Genomic DNA, 23,405 nt, shown 5'->3' on the forward strand with positions numbered 1-23,405 from the left:
GTGATATGGTCACAGGTGTGTGTTTATAGAGTATTTTACAACGGCTTTCGAATACAGCTCATTCGACGCGGGATAGTCGGGTATCGCGCATCCTTTTTACTACCGAAGATGATTAGGGTCACTCGCGATTTTTTTTAATATATATTTTTTAGTTCTGAGTTTAAAGTGATAATCTCTGAGATTTCAGTTTTGTTCTCTTGGGTGACACCTATGGCGATGTGTGGTAATTGCAGGTGAGATCTAGTGTTGCATTATGTGACATTACTAATGTCACATAATGCAAAGGCTTCCATCAATACCATCATCGTCAGTCTGTGTGTGTGTGTGTGACAGGGAGTCAGGCCTACAGTCTGTGTGTGTGTGTGACAGGGAGTCAGGCCTACAGTCTGTGTGTGTGTGTGACAGGGAGTCAGGCCTACAGTCTGTGTGTGTGTGTGACAGGGAGTCAGGCCTACAGTCTGTGTGTGTGTGTGACAGGGAGTCAGGCCTACAGTCTGTGTGTGTGACAGGGAGTCAGGCCTACAGTCTGTGTGTGTGTGTGTGACAGGGAGTCAGGCCTACAGTCTGTCTGTGTGTGTGTGTGACAGGGGGTCAGGCCTACAGTCTGTCTGTGTGTGTGTGTGACAGGGAGTCAGGCCTACAGTCTGTCTGTGTGTGTGTGTGACAGGGAGTCAGGCCTACAGTCTGTCTGTGTGTGTGTGTGACAGGGAGTCAGGCCTACAGTCTGTGTGTGTGTGACAGGGAGTCAGGCCTACAGACTGTCTGTGTGTGTGTGTGACAGGGATTCGGGCCTACAGTCTGTCTGTGTGTGTGTGTGTGAGACAGGGAGTCAGGCCTACAGTCTGTGTGTGTGTGTGACAGGGAGTCAGGCCTACAGTCTGTGTGTGTGTGTGACAGGGAGTCAGGCCTACAGTCTGTGTGTGTGTGTGACAGGGAGTCAGGCCTACAGTCTGTGTGTGTGTGTGACAGGGAGTCAGGCCTACAGTCTGTCTGTGTGTGTGACAGGGAGTCAGGCCTACAGTCTGTCTGTGTGTGTGTGTGTGTGACAGGGAGTCAGGCCTACAGTCTGTGTGTGTGTGTGACAGGGAGTCAGGCCTACAGTCTGTGTGTGTGTGTGACAGGGAGTCAGGCCTACAGTATGTCTGTGTGTGTGTGACAGTGAGTCAGGCCTACAGTCTGTGTGTGTGTGTGACAGGGAGTCAGGCCTACAGTCTGTCTCTGTGTGTGTGTGTGACAGGGAGTCAGGCCTACAGTCTGTCTGTGTGTGTGTGTGTGACAGGGAGTCAGGCCTACAGTCTGTCTGTGTGTGTGACAGGGAGTCAGGCCTACAGTCTGTGTGTGTGTGTGTGTGTGTGTGTGTGTGTGTGTGTGTGACAGGGAGTCAGGCCTACAGTCTGTCTCTGTGTGTGACAGGGAGTCAGGCCTACCTGCTCTCTACCTCTCGGTCAGGCCTAAAAAAAAAAAAAAAAAAGTTTGGTTCCTGTTGGTTGTCAGTTGAGGTGATAGGTTGGTAGGGATTTTTTTTTTTTTTCCAGTGGCAGCAAGGGATAGATAGGAAATATATATATATTTTTATTTTCCTTAAAATTACAGCAGCGATGGATACTTTTTTCATAACATAGCCTACATGTACTCATGTACCACTGTGCTCTACACACGTTTTTATATGAACAAAATATTTAAGTCAATGAATGCTTTAATGTTACCAAGCTGCTGAGTAAGGGTCGACACCACATCACTGGCGATATCCGTCCATTTGTCAGCTCTGTCCACTTTGCCGGCTGCTGATATGAATATACAAGGGGCCAAGGGCACTGTTTAACTTCCTGAAGCATGTTTTCAAATGATTTTAACCCCAATCTCACAATTTTGGTTGGCACGCTAGTGCTGCATGGGCAGAAAAGCGACACAAATGTTGAGGTTCCAGCGCTGTGAACCTGGTACCATACCGTGACGTGAAAACACTGCAGACGACTGATTGGTCAGGCAGAATCGTGTTTACCTCATCTACTGTCAATGCTGGATACCAGTTTAGTGGGGCTTACCCTCTCTTCTGTTATTTCCATCAGTCTTTTGTGTTGCTGCCTTCGGCTCTGGTGAATTAAAATCGATCTCCTTGCTCAGCTTTAACATGACGGTGGTTTTCAATTAGGGATGCACGATATATCGGCAATCATATCGGTATCGGCCGATGTTAGTCATTTTTTAACATATCGGTCATATCGGTATCGGTCAGATGTTGCAATGTTAATATCGGTTATCATTATCAGCCAAATTCTTCACATTGATATGAAATAATGCAGTAAATCTATGATTTATGGGCTTTTCCAAAGGCTTTGCAAATAAAGAAATGCATAACTTTTTCAAATTCAGTGTTAACATGTGTTTTTCAGTATGTACAAAATGTGATGATCATCAAAATGTGTTTTTATACAGATCATATCGACATCGGTAAATATCGGTTATCGGCCATAACAGCAATGTTAATATCGGTTATCGGCATCGGCCAAAATTTTCATATCGGTGCATCCCTATTTTCAATTGTTTTGAGAGAGAAAAAGTCAGCTCCTCGGGAAGCCCTTTGTAGTTGCGTGTAACGTCGCCTCCGCTAGGCCGCAGGCGGGGGTTTAGCGAACCTGCGGTCTTGCCTGGTGAGTTGCCGCCGAGGAAGTGGCTTCACTTCTCCCCGTAGCGTGACTCCCGTCCACCGCGCAGTGCATGCATGTGAGTTTGAGTAACAACAAGTGATATCCATTCTCCTGGCCGATTCTCACATTTGCCCATGTACACTGTAGTGTAGGTCATTTAGAGGCACCAGTATTCCAGTTTAAAAGTTCCGTGTATGGATTTAATTTTAACGTTATACGTTATAGCCTACTTCGGCTATGGGCGGAGGGCAGATCGCGCTATGACGACCAGGGGCCGGTTGCACCAACTGGTCTTACACTGGTCTTAAGCTAAGTTGGTCGTAACTTTACGACCTAACAGCTACGCCGGTTGCACCAAGACGACACAAGCCTTATTTTCACTAAGACCAGGCGTAACTCCTACGCCTCGTCAGGAGGAGGCGTAGCAGAGATCTCCGCGGAGACCTTTTTGACCGTCATCGTCGTAACACCGCCAGTTCGCCGTCTTTGAAAGCACGACGTTAGATTATATCTAACTACGGTAGTTGTGTGGCTTAGCCTTCCCAAATGTTGCCGTTACTTTTTTAGAATGTAATACATAGAATTGGGAACGTTACATTCAATTTCATTCAGACTCCCTGACACTAATCGCCGCCGCCATTTTCCCCCGGGGCTTCCACAGGAGGAGGGGGGTGGGAGGAGGGAGGGTGTAGTGACGCACATACAGTAGTGGGTGACGGCGCGAGGCACATGTGGGCCAATCAGAGGGCATTCCCCGACAATTCACATGAACGCGCATTGCTACGACCAGCGTAGTTAAGACCAGAGTAAGCCGTGTTGGTGCAACAGGCGTAAATCCATGGTCTTAACTAAGACCGACGTAGGAGTTACGACCAGGCATAGTTAAGACCAGTTGGTGCAACCGGCCCCAGGTGTGGGCGGAGGTGAGTAAACTTGCTATGGAAACAGAGTCTATATCAAGTAGAGACGAGTAAGACCAGGTCGAGTAGAGCTGTACTGTGCTGTTACAGTATATGTGGTGGAAATGAGCCAAAAGCACATGTCCGTCATGCTCCCTGCCATTTTCGTTTTAAAGTGTCCGTAGCGAAAAGCACCTTCGCGCAGTGGCAAACCCCGCCCCTTAGCGCCACCGTCAAATCAACAAGCCCATAAAATAAATTTGGGTCGCACGTAAATGGACAGGGTCGGTCGGAAACCGGAACCAAACAATTTTTTTTTTTAGGCCTCATCGTCTGTCTCTGTGTGTGTGTGACAGGGAGTCGGGCGTACGTGCTGCTGTCTCTCAGTGTGTCTCTGTGTGTGTGTGACAGGGAGTCGGGCGTACGTGCTGCTGTCTCTCAGTCTGTCTCTGTGTGTGTGTGACAGGGAGTCGGGCGTACGTGCTGCTGTCTCTCAGTGTGTCTCTGTGTGTGTGTGACAGGGAGTCGGGCGTACGTGCTGCTGTCTCTCAGTCTGTCTCTGTGTGTGTGTGACAGGGAGTCGGGCGTACGTGCTGCTGTCTCTCAGTCTGTCTCTGTGTGTGTGTGACAGGGAGTTGGGCGTACGTGCTGCTGTCTCTCAGTCTGTCTCTGTGTGTGTGACAGGGAGTCGGGCGTACGTGCTGCTGTCTCTCAGTCTGTCTCTGTGTGTGTGTGACAGGGAGTCGGGCGTACGTGCTGCTGTCTCTCAGTCAGCAGGACGGGATCGAGCAGCACATGGACTTTGATAACCGCTACACTCTGCTGGAGCTGTTTGCTGAGACCACCTCCTCCGAGGAGCACGGCATCTGCTTTGAGGGCATTCACCTGCCCCAGGTACCCACGCACATGCATTAACATGAAGGGAATGTTAATATCTGTAATAACGTCAGCTAACCTATGCTGATACTGTATTCTAATAGATAAAGGAGTGAGGATTACAGTACATGCTTTGAGTTCCTTAGTTGTATCTATGCAGTGTTCTAAGCAGACCAGATGGCCCCCAGCAGATGATAGAACCCTCATCCATAAGAGACTTGAGACTTGACTTGGACTCTAGCTCAAAGACTTGAGACTTGACTTGGACTCTAGCTAGTTCTGCACAATTAATCTAATCGCAATCGCGATGTCACCACGTGCGATTACATACCCGCAAAAGTGTGCGATTATTATTATTATTTTCACGTCTTTTTGAGTGTGTGTGTGTGTGTGTGCGCCTCTAAACGTTACACGCGACGCAGCAAACACACGTTTCTCTGCCATCACACTGGGCATCAACACTAGCAGGAGACTTCTCCCATGCACTCCCGCAAATAAGTAATGTTATGCGAGGCAAGGTTACATCTTACCGAGAGGGAGAGAGAGAACATCCATGATCGTTAACAGCAAGCTATGCTAATAACTAGCTAGCCGTTCAGAAACGCATGTAAACAGCCGTGTGATTAGTGAGAACGTCAGTAAAATAAGGAGAGAGCTGCAGGTGCTTATGCAGAACTAGTGCACGATTAAGTGCACAGTTAAGTGGGTAATGACCCGCTGTGATGAAGAATATAGCGAGATTAACAAGGTTGATAGCAGCAAAACACTGTCGCAGCTGCTTGCAGCAGCACATCCAGACTTTTAACTAGCCTGTCACATGATGCCTTCACGGTCCCTTGGTAAAGTCTGCAGATGCACGTTACCTCACCTCTCTCAAGAAGCGTCACGTGAGTGTGGCGTTTGAAGGCCATCTGTCGCTACAAAATAAATAAACGGGGTGTATCATTGTATTACTGGACAGACATGTAACTAACTTTGCAGTCTGAGCCATCTTCTATGTGCTGTAACACAGCGCAGTTTCTATTTTTCTGTTTCTTTTTTACATGTTTGGGACAGGCAAATGTCTCAATTTTTTTGATTTTTTTGTAAAGATAATTTTATTTCAAATTGTTTTATTTATTTACCGTAGTTTTAATATATTTTAAATTGTAATATATTTCATGTATTTTAGTCTGTGATATGTGAAACCGTGGTATTTTTGTCCAAGGTTATCATACAGTCAAAAACTCATCCCTAGATACCATTTGTTTATTATATCGCAATCACAATCGCAAATCGCAATATTGTCCACCATAATCGCTAATCGCACCTTTACCCAAAATCGTGCAGCACTAACTCTAGCTCAAAGACTTGAGACTTGACTTATACTCTAGCTCAGAGGTTCTCAAATGTTTTTCAGCCAAGGACCCCTTACAAGATAGAAAATATACTGGGGACCCCCTCATTCTGATTTGTGATTTTAGGCTAAGCTTAATTGTTTCCACGGTGACGTGCATGACTTTTAAATTGATAGGTTTGTTAGATTAGAATGTAATCCATGAACCATTTTAGATTTAAAGCATAAAATATTTTCGTTGAACTATGAAGCTTTTGCACACAAAAAAAGTTTTTATTTTTATTTTCCTGAAAACTTTACACGGACCCCCTTGCAAAGTGCCATGGACCCCCATTTGAGAACCACTGCTCTAGCTCAAACACCTGATACTTGACTTGGACTCTAGCTCAAAGACTTGAGATTTGACTTGTGAGCGTCTCTGGTGTGTGTGTGCAGATCCCCGGGAAGCTGCTGTTCTCTCTGGTGAAGCGTTACCTGTGCGTCACGTCTCTGATGGACAAGCTCAACACGCCAGGGGGGGCGGAGTCAGATGTCGGCCTCTCCCCCTCCTGTGGCCCCGCCCAGCAGAGGGAACAGACCGAGCGCATGCAGAGGGAGCAGAGGGAGTTTGAGTTCACCATGGCGATGGCTAACCTGATCTCAGAGCTGGTGAAGGTCATGGGCTGGGACCGCAACCGCCAGCCGCCCCACAGCTCGGGGGCCGGGGCCGCAGAGGAGCAGGTAACAGTTAGTGACTGCTGTAGAATAAATTAAAGTAAGAGTTCTCGAGTCAGAGATTCGGCTTACTTGAATATATTTAAAGACCCTGGAAACCGAAATCCACAAAAACCTTCTAACTATGTAATTTAGGGTCTTATGTGACTAATTGTAAGCCTCAAAAAGTTTGAGACATTAGTTTCAACCCAAATCCTAAATATCGCCATTTCCCTTTTTACACATTTTCTTGAGGCAGGATTTGAAGTGGGCGGTGCTTATGGCTCCAAAACTGAGCGCTCATTGACGTCAACAGGCGGATCCAATCATAAAGTACTGGTGGGGGGCGGGGGGGGGGAGTTGGGGTTGGCGCATAGGCTATTTTTGTTGGTAGGTCGATTTATTTTATGACATTTATAAAACATAGTCCGAGTCTCTGAGCATGATCGGGTCAGCAGAGCTGGGGAGACCGGGGGGGCCGTTATTGTGGGTTGCACATGACGTTCGTGGTGAACATGGCAGCGGTCGCCGTCGCCTATAAAGCAGTTGTCAAACTAAGTTAAAAGTTGTCTTCTTTTCGAGTAACAGAATTGACAGCCTATGTCGGGCGAATCAATCAATTAATCGATCGCTTGTTTGCTCGTGCTTATTGCCTGACTGCATTTCGTTCCAGAATCACGTTTGGTAGCCTACTGGAGAGCCATTTGTGCTTTAGTTGCCACTAATGTAAGAAGGCTATTGTGCGCATTACTTGGCCCTTGTTTTAGCGCTGTTGCAATTCTACTATTCTAATTATCTGCGTCTCTGCTCATTTGCATGCGGTAATGCGGTAATCAGCTTGAGTCCGCGCCGGTGGGCCTAGCAACATATCTTATAGGTCATGCAGTATTAGGATATTTAATATGCTATTAATGATTTTATTTAGGTCAGACAAGATTAGGCTATTTAACTCATTGAGTGCCAGCCACTTTTGGAGAACGGACGCTCCCAGTGCCAGAGTTTCAGAGCCTTTTCAGTGATTTCTCGAGGCCCACAGAATATTGTGTGATATTACTATGTTAACACCGAACACGCACAAAGAACGACGAGACTCTATTGTATCAGCAGCAAAAAAAAGTTTATTGATATCATTTTCCGTTCTTTAGTTATCAGCCGGAGAAGATGGGTCAAAAACAGCAGAAACAGGCGTTTCCATCTAGAAAGCTGAGATATTGAGCCTTTTGTGAAATTAAGCATTTCAAGCAAATCACTGACTCTGAAACTAATATTTTCTGACCTGAAACATCTGAACAGTAATTTCCTTCAATATAACAGCGCCCCCACCCCCCCTCTACTGCAAACTCCTCCTCCGTGGGTGTGTCTCTGGTGGCTTTGCTCGCTCTGCTGCTTGTCAGGCGAGTCTCTGCTGCTTGCGGATCCACATTTGGATGGCCGCCGCTCGTCGGGGGAGTCTGGATCGGGCTCGCCTCGCTCGTTTCTGGGGTTTCGGTTGTGAGCTGGGATGAAGCTGCGTCTTCAAAGTGTGCTGCACCCAGAGTCTATTTTCGGAGCCCCCCACCGTTGTGCGCCGGCTCCCAGCGCGACAGCGAAAAGCCAAAGCATTCTCATGAGAATGGTTTCATCACGGCTTTTTCTGCTGTTTTTACTCAACTTTCTCTAATCTGGAGAGCACTGTCGCCACCTAATGGGTCGGTAAAATAGGTTATACACATTCAACATGCCCCAAAATTTTACAGGAGATGTATTAGGCATTGATCCACGTCCCACCGTCAAAAAACGCAATTGACGAACATACTCGTCCTTGGCACTCTACGTTACTAAACCAATTGACGAACATACTCGTCCTTGGCACTCAATGAGTTAATATGCTTTTAATTAATTAATTTATTTATTTGGCATATTTCCAACTGGCCGCTTTGGCCGTTGACATTTTAATCTGCAGGCTCACTGCATGACACGTGATATCGGCCAAAAGTAATGGAATCCCTGGTCAGCGTTGTGTGTCAGATATTTGTTCATTTTCATGTTCTTTCTGTTCATTGAGTGTTAAATAAATATATTTTTAAGCCGGTTATGTGTTTGTTTACATTTGCATTGGAGCAAAAATTATGTGTTTTTGAGTTACGTCTCTCTCTCTCTCTCTCTCTATCTCTCTCTCTCTCTCTCTCTCTCTCTCTCTCTGGGGCGTGTGGGGATTGTCAGGACTTGTCATGGCGGCCCGTCATCAGGTCCATCTTCCAGCCTCGCTTCTCCGCCTCGCCGCTCGCCCTGGCCACCGCCGCTGCACCACAGGCCGTCGTCACGTCCACGCCCAAGAAGACGAACGGCTTCAAGACGCGCGCAGACTTCAGCTCCCGCTCCGCCTACGTGGACTATGTCCAGGTAGGGTTGTGTCAGGATACTAGAATGTCTACTTCAATACGATACCCAGGAAAATATCGCTACTCCATACCTTTTTTGATACCACAGGCTGGGGGGTGACATGTCAAGAGGGATAAAAATGAAGGAAGACAGATGGACGGAACAGACACAAGCTTCTCCATAATCTTTGCCTGATAAGACTCATTAAAAACTTTGTACTTACACAGCACTACTTACACTAGTAGTCAGAACGCAGCAGATTACCCAGGCTGCTCTAGTCATCAGCAGAACACACCTTGTTGAAGCAACAGATAATGATAGGGAGTGAAAAATCAGTAGTATGTTTGATTTTTCATTAAGAGAAAGCACTGCTGGTATCGATAAAAAATGCAAATGAGTATTTTCAGTTTAAAAGGTTTAGTATTGATACTTATCAATAGTACCTGTTGCAAATGAGTATTGTATCAATTTCAAAATGTTTAGTATTGATACGTATGGATACTATCAATACTTTTGACAACCCTACGTCCAGGACAACCTGACCAGCGGCATGCTGGTCCGCATGCTGGAGGACTACGAGGAGGTCAGCGCCGGAGACCAGGGAGACTTCCGCTACAGCAATGACGGCTCCCCACCTGTACAGGTGAGGTCTGGACTTGGGATGTCAATTTAAAGTTAAAGATGAGCTGGAATGAAAAATATCTATTACCGGTAAATAACTATTTTAGATCACATCCCTGGTCATAGAGTGCACCTATTTAACAATGTATGCTAAAACAAATCAGAGAAATCCAATTTCGTTGGAATTTTATATCAAAATTTCTTCAAAAAATGTCTTCATTCAAAACGAAATCTACAGTGTGCCTATGTCAGCATGTACTACACAGTTTTATCCGGCAATCTCCAACTGTCATTCTCCGGCAACTGTATGGTGCTAACACAGAGCTAACGTTAACTAACTGATTTTTCCATGGAGGGCAAAGGGTCAAACATGTACAGCAGGTGTCCCTAATTACTTTTCACGAAGGGCCACATTTTGCTAACAGCCGAGGGCTGGGGGGGCAGCGAAGAATTTGGGGCATTTGAAGCCAGATTTAGAGGAATAACAGTTGTGATGTCATTATTCAGTCTTAACCGCAGATATTTGATCCTTTTCTCCTATGCCTCCACCTGCTCTCCCTGCAGGGCTTGAAATTAACTTTTTTGACCACCTGCCAATGTGGCTGCTAGATTCTAAAGTTACCAGCCAATTAGAATTTCCACTATCCAAAATGTTTTTCTTGAAATAAACCAGAATATGAGTGTGTTAATTTAGCATAAGTATCAGTAAGTGGGCCGGGATTCTCAAAGCCTGTGTTGAGGGTCACACAAGAACAAAAATGCAGTGAAGCTAAATAAATCCAAAAGTTAATGATTTAAATTTTTACTACAACCTTCCTCATTGTAGAACAGTCATTTCTTACACATGAGATTACTTTTAGCCTTTTAGTCATCAAGATTATTGAAAAATATTCCATATTCCAGACTGAAATGTTGTAACAGAAGTAGAGTATTGGCCAGAATGACATGAACATTTGGACACTTATTAAGTGTTGAACAGTAATTTCTTACATTACATTTAGCCTGATTTCATCAAGATGATTGCAAAATATTCCAGAATCCAGACTGAAATGTTACGATAGAAGTTGTAACATTTCAGTCAGAGGGGGAGGGGCTCATAGCCAGGTCAATACGGAGAGCAGCGCTTATCTTGCATGTTGCGTTCAGGTGCACTGTAAAATAAAAAATATATATATTTTTGTAATTCCAGCGCGGGCCACTATTTGGGGGGCCCTGATGTATCAGGGTATCCTATCCGCGGGGTCTTGAAAAGTCTTGAAAGTTGGGAATTCAATTTAGGGAAAATCAAGACCCTTGAAAAGTATTAGTCTTACAGTAGGTGGATGTGAATAGATGTGTTTTCATGATGTTCAATTACACTGAGTTAAAAATAATTTGCGTGCTTTTAAAAGAAATAATGTAACTTTACATGCATGTGACAGTGTGTCCATGGTCCGCGGAACCCCCCCCCCCCCTTTTTCGTTTGATTTAACGTTTAACGTTAGTGTATGAGAACGCCTACAGCGCAGCCAGACACAGACAGGCATCGTCATGGCAAGCGCAAGTGAGCTTCCTCATCCCTTCTCCCCGCTGTCCCCGCTGCTAGTGGCTACTAAAGACAGCATCACAGCAAACTTATTTCAACACCTCTGAAAAAGCACAGGAATGCGAGCAGCGTGTTGCGGGCTGCACAAGATAACAAGAGCCACAATGCACACACAGACACACACACGCGCGCGCGCACACTTTACACGAACACGTTAACACCAGAAGGTCAAATGTTGCCTTTAGGACACATAACAACAAAAAAACACGTGGGGCCACCGAGTAGCTTAATGTAGCATCAACGTTATGTTTCCTGACTCACCCGGTCTGTACCCGTGTCAAGTGACTGCAGGTTAGCAAGCAACAGCCAGGAAGTTAGGCATAGCAGCGCCACGCTAAAACAGGAAGTTGGGTTGTTCTGCCTTCAGCGTAAAAGCATAAATTGTGTCACTTATGAGAAAAAAATATTTTTTGAGCTGTGCAGGGCAACAAATGGTTATAATAGTATTTAAAAAATCAATGATTATTTTTTTTTTTGCTGATCTGAAAAATCCGTGATCCGTGGCTCAAAATCCGTCACGCGATCCGACCCGTGGGTTTTCTGATCCGTGCCAGCCCTAATGGACACTACATCGCCTGTCTGTAAACAATGTTTAAAAGTGCGGAGGCGAGCTGGTGAAGGGAGCTGACCAAACGCCGACAAACATCGCGACTTCATAGAGCAACAGGTAGCAAATGTGATCGATAACATAATTACACTCCCTCAAATAAGTCGTCAAACGATTTTTATTTTGTGACGGCAAACATTTTTCACCGTCAGTTTGACGAGGACATGTGCTCAGTACGAGCGACCCTCTGCCAAGTAACGTTATTGAGTCATGACGCTGTTTATTTCATAGGGTGATCTGGTTGTAAAAATAAAACATTTATATCAGAAAGACGTTGAAAGCAGTGAATGATAATCAATTAAATCTAATATTTTTATGCAAATTGCATCATTGGGAGGTTGATTCTGGCACTCAATATTACGGGTGGGCAATATATTGATTTTATATCAATATTGTGATATGAGACTGTATATGGCAAGGGTGTCCAAACCTTTTTGAATGGGGGCCAGATTTGATCATGTGAAAATACATGGGGGTAGCTCTCAGAGTGCACCAGATTGATCCTCAGGGAAACACTGTTGTGTGCATGTGTGAGTGAGTGAGCGAGCATGTTATTGTTATAAATATACTTTATATATATTTTTAAGTTTAAATAAACCTTGCCTCCAACACATATATATATATATATATATATATATATATATATATATATATATATATATATATATATATATATATATATATTAGTGAATTATCATCTTAATTGTCTTTATTTTTAGTTGGCACATGCTTAAAACAACTTGAAGCTTAATTTAGAAGCTGATGCTAGCTAAATCAGAGCGATTGAGTAATTGTGCGATAAGCTGCAATTTATGATCCGATTAGTTGACTAATCGTTAAAATAATCGGTGACTACTTGACTATCAAAATAATCATTTGTGGCAGCCCTACACACAACATTCCACTCTAAAATACGTCACAATAAGGAAGTTAATACCCTGGAAATGCCATTTCAGCTCGACTACAACCACAAGAATATTTTTGACCGGTTACACATATTGGTCTATAGATTAATTTGCATACACCAGTGTTGCCAACTTATCGACTTTGTTGCTAGTCTTAGCGACTTTTCAGACCCTCTTCGCAACTTTATTTCTCAAAAGCGACTAGAGACAAATCTGGCAACTATTTCTGATGATAGGAAGCAATGGTAATGTGTTGAATCCCAAAGCATTTTCCAATAAATTGGTATGGCTTAGACCCGGGGAAATGGTGGCCATCTTGGAATTTTGGTCAATTTCCCCTCCACATCTGAAAATAAACCTTATGGTATTCACTCACTATGTGAGAAATGTCATGCTTCTCATGTATTTGTTTGTTTTAATGTTCTAACTTTATTTCTTTTATGCTGCTATCTTGGCCAGGCTTCCCTTGAAAAAGAGGTCTTTGTATCTCAATGGGACCGACCTGGTTAAATAAAGGTTAAATAAAAAAATTAAATAAAAAAATCCGCCTTCACTCCGCATCTGACAATAAGCCTTATGGTATTCACTCACTATGTGAGAAATGTCATGCTTTTTTTTAAGAAGTGCACAATTGTTATAAGCACATTTGTACATTAGAGCCGGGAAAATGGTGGCCATCTTGGAATTTTGGTCAAATCTGACTTCCCTCCCCATCTGAAAATAAACCTTATGGGATTCCCTCACTATGTGTGAAATTTCACGTTTCTTTCTAAAAGTGCACAATTATTGTGCTTATCCGCTCTACTAAAGCTAGTTCAGCGGGTGGATTAGAGTAGGACTGAGTGCTGTACCCTCTGTGTCCAGGTCTACTGGAATGCCTTGTCCAGAACCTACTGGGTCCACTGGCACATGGTGGAGATCCTTGGGAATGGCAGCAGCAGCCAGGCGGAGAAGGAGACGCAGGAGAAAGCATCCTCCCTGTCCGAGACGCTCAAACTCACATCCGGTAACAAACTACACAGCTGTACTACATTTTGTCATTTAGCAGAAGCTTTTATCTAGGGCTGTCCCCGAATACCATTTTTGGCCTTCGAAGCTTCAGTGGCAAGTATTCGAATAGATTTGAAGCCTCGATGGGGGTGTGGGGGACGTAGTAACAATGAGAGGTGAGGAGAAAAATCTGACTTCAAGGATTTCCCTTTTTATTTAAATGACTTGGTTTAAAAAAAGTGCAATAAACACATCAAATAAATTACAGATGAGAGCTGTGAGGCACAATATCCTTGTCTGAGAGAAGAAGTAATAATAATTAATATTGATGCATAACAAATAATGTTGGATTACTATATAAAATACATTTAAGAAGAAAAACGAATGCTGATGAAATCGATTACCAATGGCATCGGTTGAAGTTTCGAAGCATTTGGGTCAGCCCTACTTTTATCCAAAGCCACTTACGATAGCACATTTATTAGGGCCACATGTGAAAACTATTTCTGAGTTTGAGTTCTGAGTTTAATGTCAGAATTCTGAGATTAAAGTCAGAATTCTCAGATTAAAGTCAGAATTCGGAGGGGGGGGGAAAGTCGGCATACTGTTACATGTGACATCATTGATGATTTCAATGATGTCACTGATGATATTACCAACGTTGTACCGAAATTTGAATGTCTGGGTTCCCTAGATTTTTGTGACGTCAAAGTGGGGTCACAAGCCAAAAAAGGTTCGGAACCCCTGAACTAACGGTGAAGGAAAACCCTACATGTAGTTGATTCAGAGTCACTGCCTCACATTACATGGACATTCTATTATGGATCCTTGAAAAGGTTTGGGAACCCTGAGGGAAGTGTTGTCTCCTTCTCGTGCAGTGAGCCAGACGTTCTTCTCCAAGCCTCCGGGCGGGCTGTACTCGCTGCCCTACCTGTCGGAGGGTGTGCAGGGCGAGGCGGGCTGCCTGACCCGGGCAGAGTGGTGGGAGGTCCTCTTCTTCATCAAGAAGCTAGAGCCTACACAGCAGAACCAGGTCAACGCCATCCTACTGCAGAGCCTCGACGACCAGGTAGGAAGATAGATAGATAGATAATAGATAGATAGATGGATGGATAGCTTTATTTATTTCGACAGGAAATTTGTTTTCACAGTCAGTACATGTTTCAGGAACATAGGTGATCACATCATACATCTTCCAAGAACATAACGCATAACATACACCATAACCCCTTCCAGGTGAACTCTCAGGTGAACTCTCATGCTCATATGGACAAAGTCACTTATAGAAGCGGTTGCGCCGCCTAAAAATAGCTGTGAGTTTTAATCATAAAAAAGGCCAAGTCCACTCACCGTGACGCGCGGGGGACACACCTCCCCACCCCCTCCTCCTCCTACTGCGTCTCTGAACTGGGTGCACTTGTTTAATGCCGCCAGCGCGTCCCCCGCACATGAGAAGTCGGTTGTGTTGTTGTGAAACAACAAAGAATAAACATCACGTTCTGTCCTATTTTCAACCCAAAGCAGGGCCCGAAATTAACTTTTTGACCCACCGGCCAGTGGCGGGTAGATGGACAAAATCTACCCGCCAAGCATATTTCTTACCGGCCAAAAAAAATAAACGCATTTTTGTGTCACATATCCATATATATACATTTTCTTCAGTACATTTCAAGTAGATAAGGTATTACGTTGAAGAATACACACTTAAATAAGAGGCCAGAGTAAAATTTGAAGCAAATTATTTTAATATATTGATTGTTGATTGATTAATCAATACATGTCAAGTCAATCTTGAGCTTAAATTGTAACCTAATGTTAAACATAATCCTCACTCTCTACCCTCTTTGCAGGATTTAACAGAACAGAAGTAAATTTGAAGGTTTTGTAAACATAACTCCTCAGACCCCTCACCCTCTCTCTACTTCTCTTTGCAGCCATATACTGTATGACACTGGCTCTGTTCATGGTCACGAACGGCTTCCAGCTTCATTGATTTACTACCGATGACAAACGTGTTGTTTCTATTTTTCTTCATCATACTATAGCCAGTCTCTTGAAACACCGCTATCACCAAACTTTCACTCCTCTCGAAACTTTCTTTTGTTAGGTGGTCCCGCTCTCGCTGCCACTTCATCCTTTTCGTCGGAGAAAGCTGCGGTGGGTTTTCTTTTTAGCGGCCGGCTTACTCCCTCGATATGGTTCCACATTGTAACCCGTTTAATGTTATATCAAGCTAACGTTAGCTACAGTATAGCAGGCGGACCGGCGTAACGTTAGCTCCCTGCAGTGCAAGCAGGCGCTGCAGAATGCAGATGGCCACGGCCAGTCAGGACAGAAGAGTAGCGGATGTGACGTCGGCCAAAACAAGCAAAAAATGAGGCCGGAGATGACGCGCAAGGAGAGTTTGGTTGCTGCAATAAAGGCGACTGTCGTAAGACCAAAACACACCGCAGTTTTAATTATTTTACACGACTATTTTGTTACCCGCCACGTGGCGGACAGCCCTTTTATGTCACTCGCCAAAGCTAAAATATGCCCGCCATTGGCGGGTGGCGGGCTCTAATTTCCGGCCCTGACCCAAAGTGAGTACAAGTCTTCAACTATGAATTTAACTCGCCTGTTTCCAAAGTGAAAGTTCAAGTCGCTCCATGCAGACGAACCGTTCCGAAAGGGGCAACATTACACACAGCAGCTGCTGCTGCTGTAGTATCTCTCCTTAATTAGGTTCAAAACTGAGCCCACGTGAATCTAACATTATATCCGCCAGTAATTCTGTCAGTTTTCTGCCAGCTAGTTAAATTCAACATACACATGTTGTTGTGTCAGGATCTGTAACGTGAACACTATCTGTTTTGCGCCGTTCATTATTGCTGGTAGTGAACAGCCCCTGCTTCAGTCGCCTGGCTCTTTGCTGGTAGTGAACAGCCCCTGCTTCAGTCGCCTGGCTCTTTGCTGGTAGTGAACAGCCCCTGCTTCAGTTGCCTGGCTCTTTGCTGGTAGTGACAGCCCCTGCTTCAGTCGCCTGGCTCTTTGCTGTAGTAGCCTGACAGCCCCTGCTTCAGTCGCCTGGCTCTTTGCTGGTAGTGAACAGCCCCTGCTTCAGTCGCCTGGCTCTTTGCTGTAGTAGCCTGACAGCCCCTGCTTCAGTCGCCTGGCTCTTTGCTGTAGTAGCCTGACAGCCCCTGCTTCAGTCGCCTGGCTCTTTGCTGTAGTAGCCTGCCAGCCCCTGCTTCAGTCGCCTGGCTCTTTGCTGTAGTAGCCTGACAGCCCCTGCTTCAGTCGCCTGGCTCTTTGCTGTAGTAGCCTGACAGCCCCTGCTTCAGTCGCCTGGCTCTTTGCTGTAGTAGCCTGCCAGCCCCTGCTTCAGTCGCCTGGCTCTTTGCTGTAGTAGCCTGACAGCCCCTGCTTCAGTCGCCTGGCTCTTTGCTGTAGTAGCCTGACAGCCCCTGCTTCAGTCGCCTGGCTCTTTGCTGTAGTAGCCTGACAGCCCCTGCTTCAGTCGCCTGGCTCTTTGCTGTAGTAGCCTGACAGCCCCTGCTTCAGTCGCCTGGCTCTTTGCTGGTAGTGACAGCCCCTGCTTCAGTCGCCTGGCTCTTTGCTGGTAGTGACAGCCCCTGCTTCAGTCGCCTGGCTCTTTGCTGTAGTAGCCTGACAGCCCCTGCTTCAGTCGCCTGGCTCTTTGCTGTAGTAGCCTGACAGCCCCTGCTTCAGTCGCCTGGCTCTTTGCTGTAGTAGCCTGACAGCCGGTCTCATGTAGAGCTCAGCTGTCCTGTTGTTAATGTGAACGTGCATTGCAGCTGCAGAGCCAGATGGTATTACGGCACCACAGCGACTTCATAAATCATTCATTAATTCCTCCTATCACTTTTATCATGACGTATGACTTAGGGCCTGTGTCCACCTAGCGTCTTTTCCTCAGGTCCAGCGTCTTTTTTCAGTTGTTTCCAATGGGGGGAGAGCGTTTGCCGGCGCACACGGACGTGTAGAGAAAGTGCGCTGCGCCCAGCGTCTATTTTCAGAGCGCTCCGCCGTTTTTGTGCGCCGGCTCCCAGCGCTTCCAGCTGAGAATAATTTAACTTTTCAGAAAGACGCTGGTGTCGGGTGCTCCTTTTCTGGCAACTAATCATATGGAGAAACTATCGCAACAGAGACAGAAAGGCTCAATTGTGGGAGCAGATTGGCTAAACACTTAATATTTCTGGTGAGTGTTGTGCTTACTGCTTTTAATAATGTAGCCTTGTTGTTAGCTTGCTAGCTGTCAGCTATCAAGCTACTACCGCACTGAACTAACGTTAGTTTCAGAGTGCTTCCTTGTGATCAGCGCTCCCCAGCGCACTCCCAGCGTTTAACAGTCGGAAAAAGACGCTAGGTGGACACAGGCCCTTAAAGGGGCCCTATTATGCACTTCTTAATTTTGTATCATATATATGCTGTTACAATCTTGGATGGTCAGATTAAACGTGGGCTAAGCTTCAAATAAATAGGTGAAAGTGTACACGAGACACGAGATGGTACGGGATTTGTGCGAGAGCCACTGGTCTAGGTGACGTCAGCTAGTACTTGTTGCCTTGCCAACCTGGCTGTCAGACTGGCTCGCGCACACACCAGTAGTCTCATGGAATTCTCAACGGATTCAGGACCGCAAAAGCAAGGAGACGACTTGGAAGTGAGCAAGGATGTAGGACTGAAGTGGTAAGTTCTGAAAGTATGTCTCATTCCAGCATCGGTTGTACTGCGAACCAACCTGCTGTGCTAGGAAGCGTTAAGTAACATTAGCGCTTGCTATATATAGCCTAGCAGAGCTGCCTTTCATCTAACATAATGAACATAATAGCTGGAATGACGAAGGCACACATGTTCAGAACTTGTAATGTTAGTCCAACTTGCTGACTTCTCCAAGTCCTCATTTTTGTTTGGTCCGTGTAGCCTTTGCTAGGAGAGGCCCAGCTATTAGTCACAAGCATTTGGGAAGTTAACTAATTAGCTAACGCTACGTTAGCTGTTGTTGTGGCTTGAATGATGTGCCGACAGCTCGCAGTGCGGACAGCCTGCAATGCCGATAGCTCACAAGCAGAACCAGCTGAGCGAGGCGGCGTGCAGCGTGTTGGTGGGCCGGCTGGAGCTAACCTCTCCCAGCCCCTAACCCTAAACCTACCTCTCCCACCCCCACACATAGCGGGTGGACCCCGGGGCATGACGTTACGGCGGCCGCGGTAAGTGATGCCCTGATCGGCCAGCCGCCGAAAGGAAATGTCCCGGCACAGCCCTGGCCCGTTTTGACAATCCGTTGCTCGTTGATATAATTGTTTTACAACTACCAAATTTAGTAGCCAAAGCAGAGATCGCCTGTCTGTTTCTGTTATGCATATCTATCTATCTATCTATCTATCTATCTTTCTATCTATCTATCTATCTATCTAGACAGACAGACATTCCCTGCCTCAGCAAAACGCAGAAGAAGACTAAAATTCCCTGCCGCAGCAAAATGCAGAAGAAGACTAAAACAGAGCGTTTCAGACAGAGGGTGAACTGAAGGGGGCCGTGAAAGCCAGTACAAGATAAACAATGAGTTTTTTTTAACTATGAATGATGCAATAAGCTACTCTAGTGGAGGCCAACAATACAATAATAATACACTAAGCAAAATATGGGCCCTTTAATGGAATGCTATTTACCTTTTTCTTGGACTTACCTTTCCCATGATTCTCAGCGGTAGCCTTTTGTCGACTTCCTGTTTACATTTTTTCACTAGCAAGGAGCTAGTGCGCACCACTGTCAAAGAGTGGGAATGGATGGCTTATTTTATCCGAAAAATGGCTAACAATAGTAGCGTTGTGTGGTTGCATAGCGGCGATATTTTACAAAAACGAGGTGAATGTCAATTCACTGGTACTGTATGGGCTTATTTTAGCCGAAATTGCTAAAAATAGTATGTGGTTGCATAGCGGCCACTTTTATTTTGAAGGCTAAACGTCCAAACCGGAACTGTTATATTTGGTCATTGATTTAGCGGTCTCTCTCTTTCAAGATTCAAAATATTGTCACTCCGTTGTACAATTATGCACGTGTGAAATTATTATGCTGGGGGGCTTCATTACAAGACATAGGTAGGTACAAAGTCACAACAATTATTATGATTATTTTCAGTCTTTCGCTATGAACGGTCCTGGGCGGAAACAGGCAACCGGCAGCTGGAAACAGGGAGGGAGGTGTCATGGAAGCGCCCACGGTTTCACCAGAAAACTTGTGAATATAATGATAAAAGTTGTATCATTATATAGCATTCCATTAAGTAATCCGTCATGATTCTATTTTAGCATCATGTCCTTCATCATTGTCATCGTCGTCGTCGCCTAGGGCCGGTGGTGTCTGTTAGTCACGATTTGCTGCATGCTGGCTGCATCTAGGTAGTTGTGCGCTGCTGCCCTCTAGTGTCCCACTTTGATACTGATCTCCAGGAGCGACGAGACGGCCTACAGAAAGGAGGTGGAGGGCCTGGAACAATGGTGCCAGGACAACCACCTCTCTCTAAACGTCTCCAAGACCAAGGAGATCATTGTAGACTACAGGAGGGGGGGGCGCACCCCCCCCCCCCCCAATCACCATCAATGGCACAGTGGTGGAAAAGGTGGACAGCTTCAAGTACCTGGGAGTCAACATCCACCAGGACCTGACATGGGCCAGCCACACCGCCACTGTTGTCAAAAAGGCCCAACAGCGACTACACAGACTCAGACGCCTGAAGAAATTTGGGCTAAGGCCAAAAATCCTCAGGGACTTCTACAGAGGCACCATTGAAAGCCTGCTGACTGGCTGCTACGGGAACTGTACCACCATGGACCCTCAGGGTGCTAAGAAGAGTGAGGCGCGCGGCCCAGCACGTAACAGGATGTGAGCTACCAGAACTGCAGGAACTGTACAATCAGTGGTGCCTCAGGAGTAGGGGTCGACCGATATGGTTTTTTCATGGCCGATACCGATTATCGCGAGTCAAGCAGACCGATAACCGATATTTTGGAACCGATATACATTTGCAGTCAAATGGAAAATCTTGGTGTCAAAATATTGAATAACACGACCCATTGTTAAAATGCATTTTCTTCAGTTCATCCAACTGCAATATTAATTGAAAATACTCACACTATTAACATTAAGCAAAGTGGTGTGTGTGTGTGTGTGTGTGTGTTCAATCTAGTGGAGACTTGGGCATATTATCAAGATAAAGCTGTGGACTTATACTTTTAACTCATTGAGTGCCAGCCACTTTTGGAGAACGGACGCTCCCAGTGCCAGAGTTTTCAGAGCGTTTTCAGTGATTTCTCGAGGCCCACAGAATATTGTGTGATATTACTATGTAAACACCGAACACGCAAAAAGAACAAGGAGACTCTATTGTATCATCAGCAAAAAAAAGTTTATTGATACCATTTTCCGTTCTTTAGTTATGAGCCGGAGAAGATAGGTTGTTTTCAGCGTTTTCAGGCATTTCAAATTATAAGCTGAGATATTCAGCCTTTTGTGAAATGCAGCATTTCAAGCACATTCACTGACTCTAGATACGGTAATATTTTCTGATGTAGTGATGTGGTGTAGTTGTGTCCTGCCCTGCGTGCCCCACCCCCCCTCCCCCCCCTCAGCTGAAAACTCCTCCCCACACTAGTAACACACAGCCTCGCACCAAGCGTCTAGGAAGCCTGGGAAGCGCCGCCTCCCAGGCAGCGCAACATGGAGAAGCCACACGCGGACTGCAGTGAAAGGTTTGGCTTTTCAGTGTCGCGCTGCTGCTTTTCTAGCGGCTAATCATGTGGAGAAACTATGCTGACAGACAGACAGAGGCAGAAGGACTCAGTTGTGTGCGCGGATTGACTGTGTTCGCACGCACCGTCAGTTGCAGCCACTGGCTGCCAGCCAGAACAATCTACATGGCTCTGGATTGCAGCATGAGCGGGTTCTCTTTCATCAAGGCTATTTCAGGCAGTGTATTCCTGACATTTCTGTAATCTGGAGAGCACTGTCGCCACCTAAGGGTTCTGTAAAATAGGTTATAGACCTCCAATAGCTACTATAGTTGTACAGGAGCTGCGGAAGGCTTTGATCGACGTCCCACCGTCAAAAAACGCATTGGACGTCGAAGGACGTCCGTGGCACTCTACGTCACTATTTAATTGGACGTCGAAGGACGTCCATGGCATTCAATGAGTTAAGAAACTAACACAGACTCACTACAGTAACAAAATAATAGAGGGTTTCCCTCCGCTTACACCTGATAACCTCACCCCCAGGCTCTCAAAGAAGAATACTGAAACAAACACGTTCATCCGTGCATCCGCTGACGTAATGTCTCATCCTCGTTTATTCGGTTCCTTGTTTCATTCCAAACAGAGAGTCCACTGACGAAATGTCTAATCCTCGTTTATTCGGTTCCTTGTTTCATTCCAAACAAACAGAGAGTCTGCTGACGAAATGTCTCGTCGTAGTTTATTCGGTTCCTTGTTCCAAACAGAGGCAGACAACTTGCCCAGACATGCCTGCCAATGTATTTTTCGGGACACGCAGCGCGACTGGATCAATAAAACAGCTTCGCTACTGACAACCATGGCCATTTGATTCAAAAAGAGCGACGCTACACCGTGGACACCTACTATGGAATTAAAAACTAGTGCCCCATACAATGCTTTGTGAGGTTACTAGGCTATTGCCCTTTTCAACAGCGGTGGTGATAAGTTTGAGTTGCACAGCACTGCAGGCACCAACGTTACTCAAAGATATATTATGCTATCAGTACACAAATAATCTCTGTTATCTTGTTATCGTTATTCACTGCAACACAGTGCATGCGCGCATTTTCAATTAAACTGCTTCATCTCTCTCACATAGACAGACCTCAAGTCCGCTGCTCTCGCTTACAGGCAGCCTCGCTCTGTCCCTCAGGCTGCGCTGAACAGAGAGCACTGAGGTGAGGTGTCAAGATTTCATCTCTGAGCCCTCTGATAGGCTATTGCTTGATGTGTAACCAATCAGATAGCGCTGTGGGCGGGACATTGCTCCAGATCACACACAGAGGGAACTACTGTAGGAGAAGCTTCTTCCAGTTGCAGCAGCCGCAAATTAGCGCATTTTTTTATTAAATTATTATATCGGCAAACAGCCAATGAAAATGCCGATACAGATAATCGGCAAAATGATGAATATCGGCCATAATAATCGGCCAAACCGATAATTGGTCGACCCCTACTCAGGAGGTCCCTGAAGATCATCAAGGACACATACCACCCCCACAACAGCCTGTTCTCCCTGTTACCCTCAGGGAGGAGATACAGGGTCCCAAAAGCACGAACAAATCGCCTGAGGGACAGTTTCTTCCCGCAGGCCATGAGACTCCTTAACACACACAAATAGACAATCATGTAGCAGCTGCTACCATTACATATGATAATTATGCCTATGTTATTGCACCTGTGCAAACAGAATGTCTAATCATGTTTTTAAGGTGTCTATGCTAGAAAAGAAAACTAAAAGTTTACTGTTATTGCTTGTTGTTTCTCTTGTTTTACTGCATCTATATGCCCTGTTTTTGCACTGTTATACTGTTATTTGCACTATGTTGTAACGGAGCCTACAGCACAAGAATTTCACACGTGATACTTGTACTACGGAGTGACAATAAAAATCTTGAATCTTGATACCTATTGTAATGTAATGTAAAAATAATGCCACGGTGTGGTAAGAGACGGTGATAGAGAATAGAATTCTATACATCCGCTTAAATGTATATGTAAATGTATATCACAGCTTATCTAATACCAAATAAATTGAAACCAATGAGTCCAGGAAGATTTACCATAAAAGTATATTTAATAGCTTACATTCTCTGCAATATGCAT

At 45.2% G+C, this 23,405-nt stretch overlaps 1 protein-coding gene across 3 annotated transcripts in view; it reads left to right on the forward strand.

The window, feature by feature from the left end:
* Window positions 1-23,405, forward strand: part of cul9 (cullin 9) — a 162,890-nt gene that overhangs the window by 20,572 nt on the left and 118,913 nt on the right. For all 3 annotated transcript variants that reach the window (XM_083650545.1, XM_083650546.1, XM_083650547.1), the window contains exons 5-10: window positions 4,287-4,441; window positions 6,195-6,479; window positions 8,655-8,834; window positions 9,346-9,456; window positions 13,396-13,537; window positions 14,400-14,590. In XM_083650545.1, coding sequence (XP_083506671.1) covers window positions 4,287-4,441; window positions 6,195-6,479; window positions 8,655-8,834; window positions 9,346-9,456; window positions 13,396-13,537; window positions 14,400-14,590 — 1,064 coding nt within the window. The remainder of the gene's footprint in view (window positions 1-4,286; window positions 4,442-6,194; window positions 6,480-8,654; window positions 8,835-9,345; window positions 9,457-13,395; window positions 13,538-14,399; window positions 14,591-23,405) is intronic.

This window comes from Poromitra crassiceps, assembly GCF_964638095.1.
Source record: "Poromitra crassiceps genome assembly, chromosome: 14".
NCBI lineage: Eukaryota > Metazoa > Chordata > Actinopteri > Beryciformes > Melamphaidae > Poromitra > Poromitra crassiceps.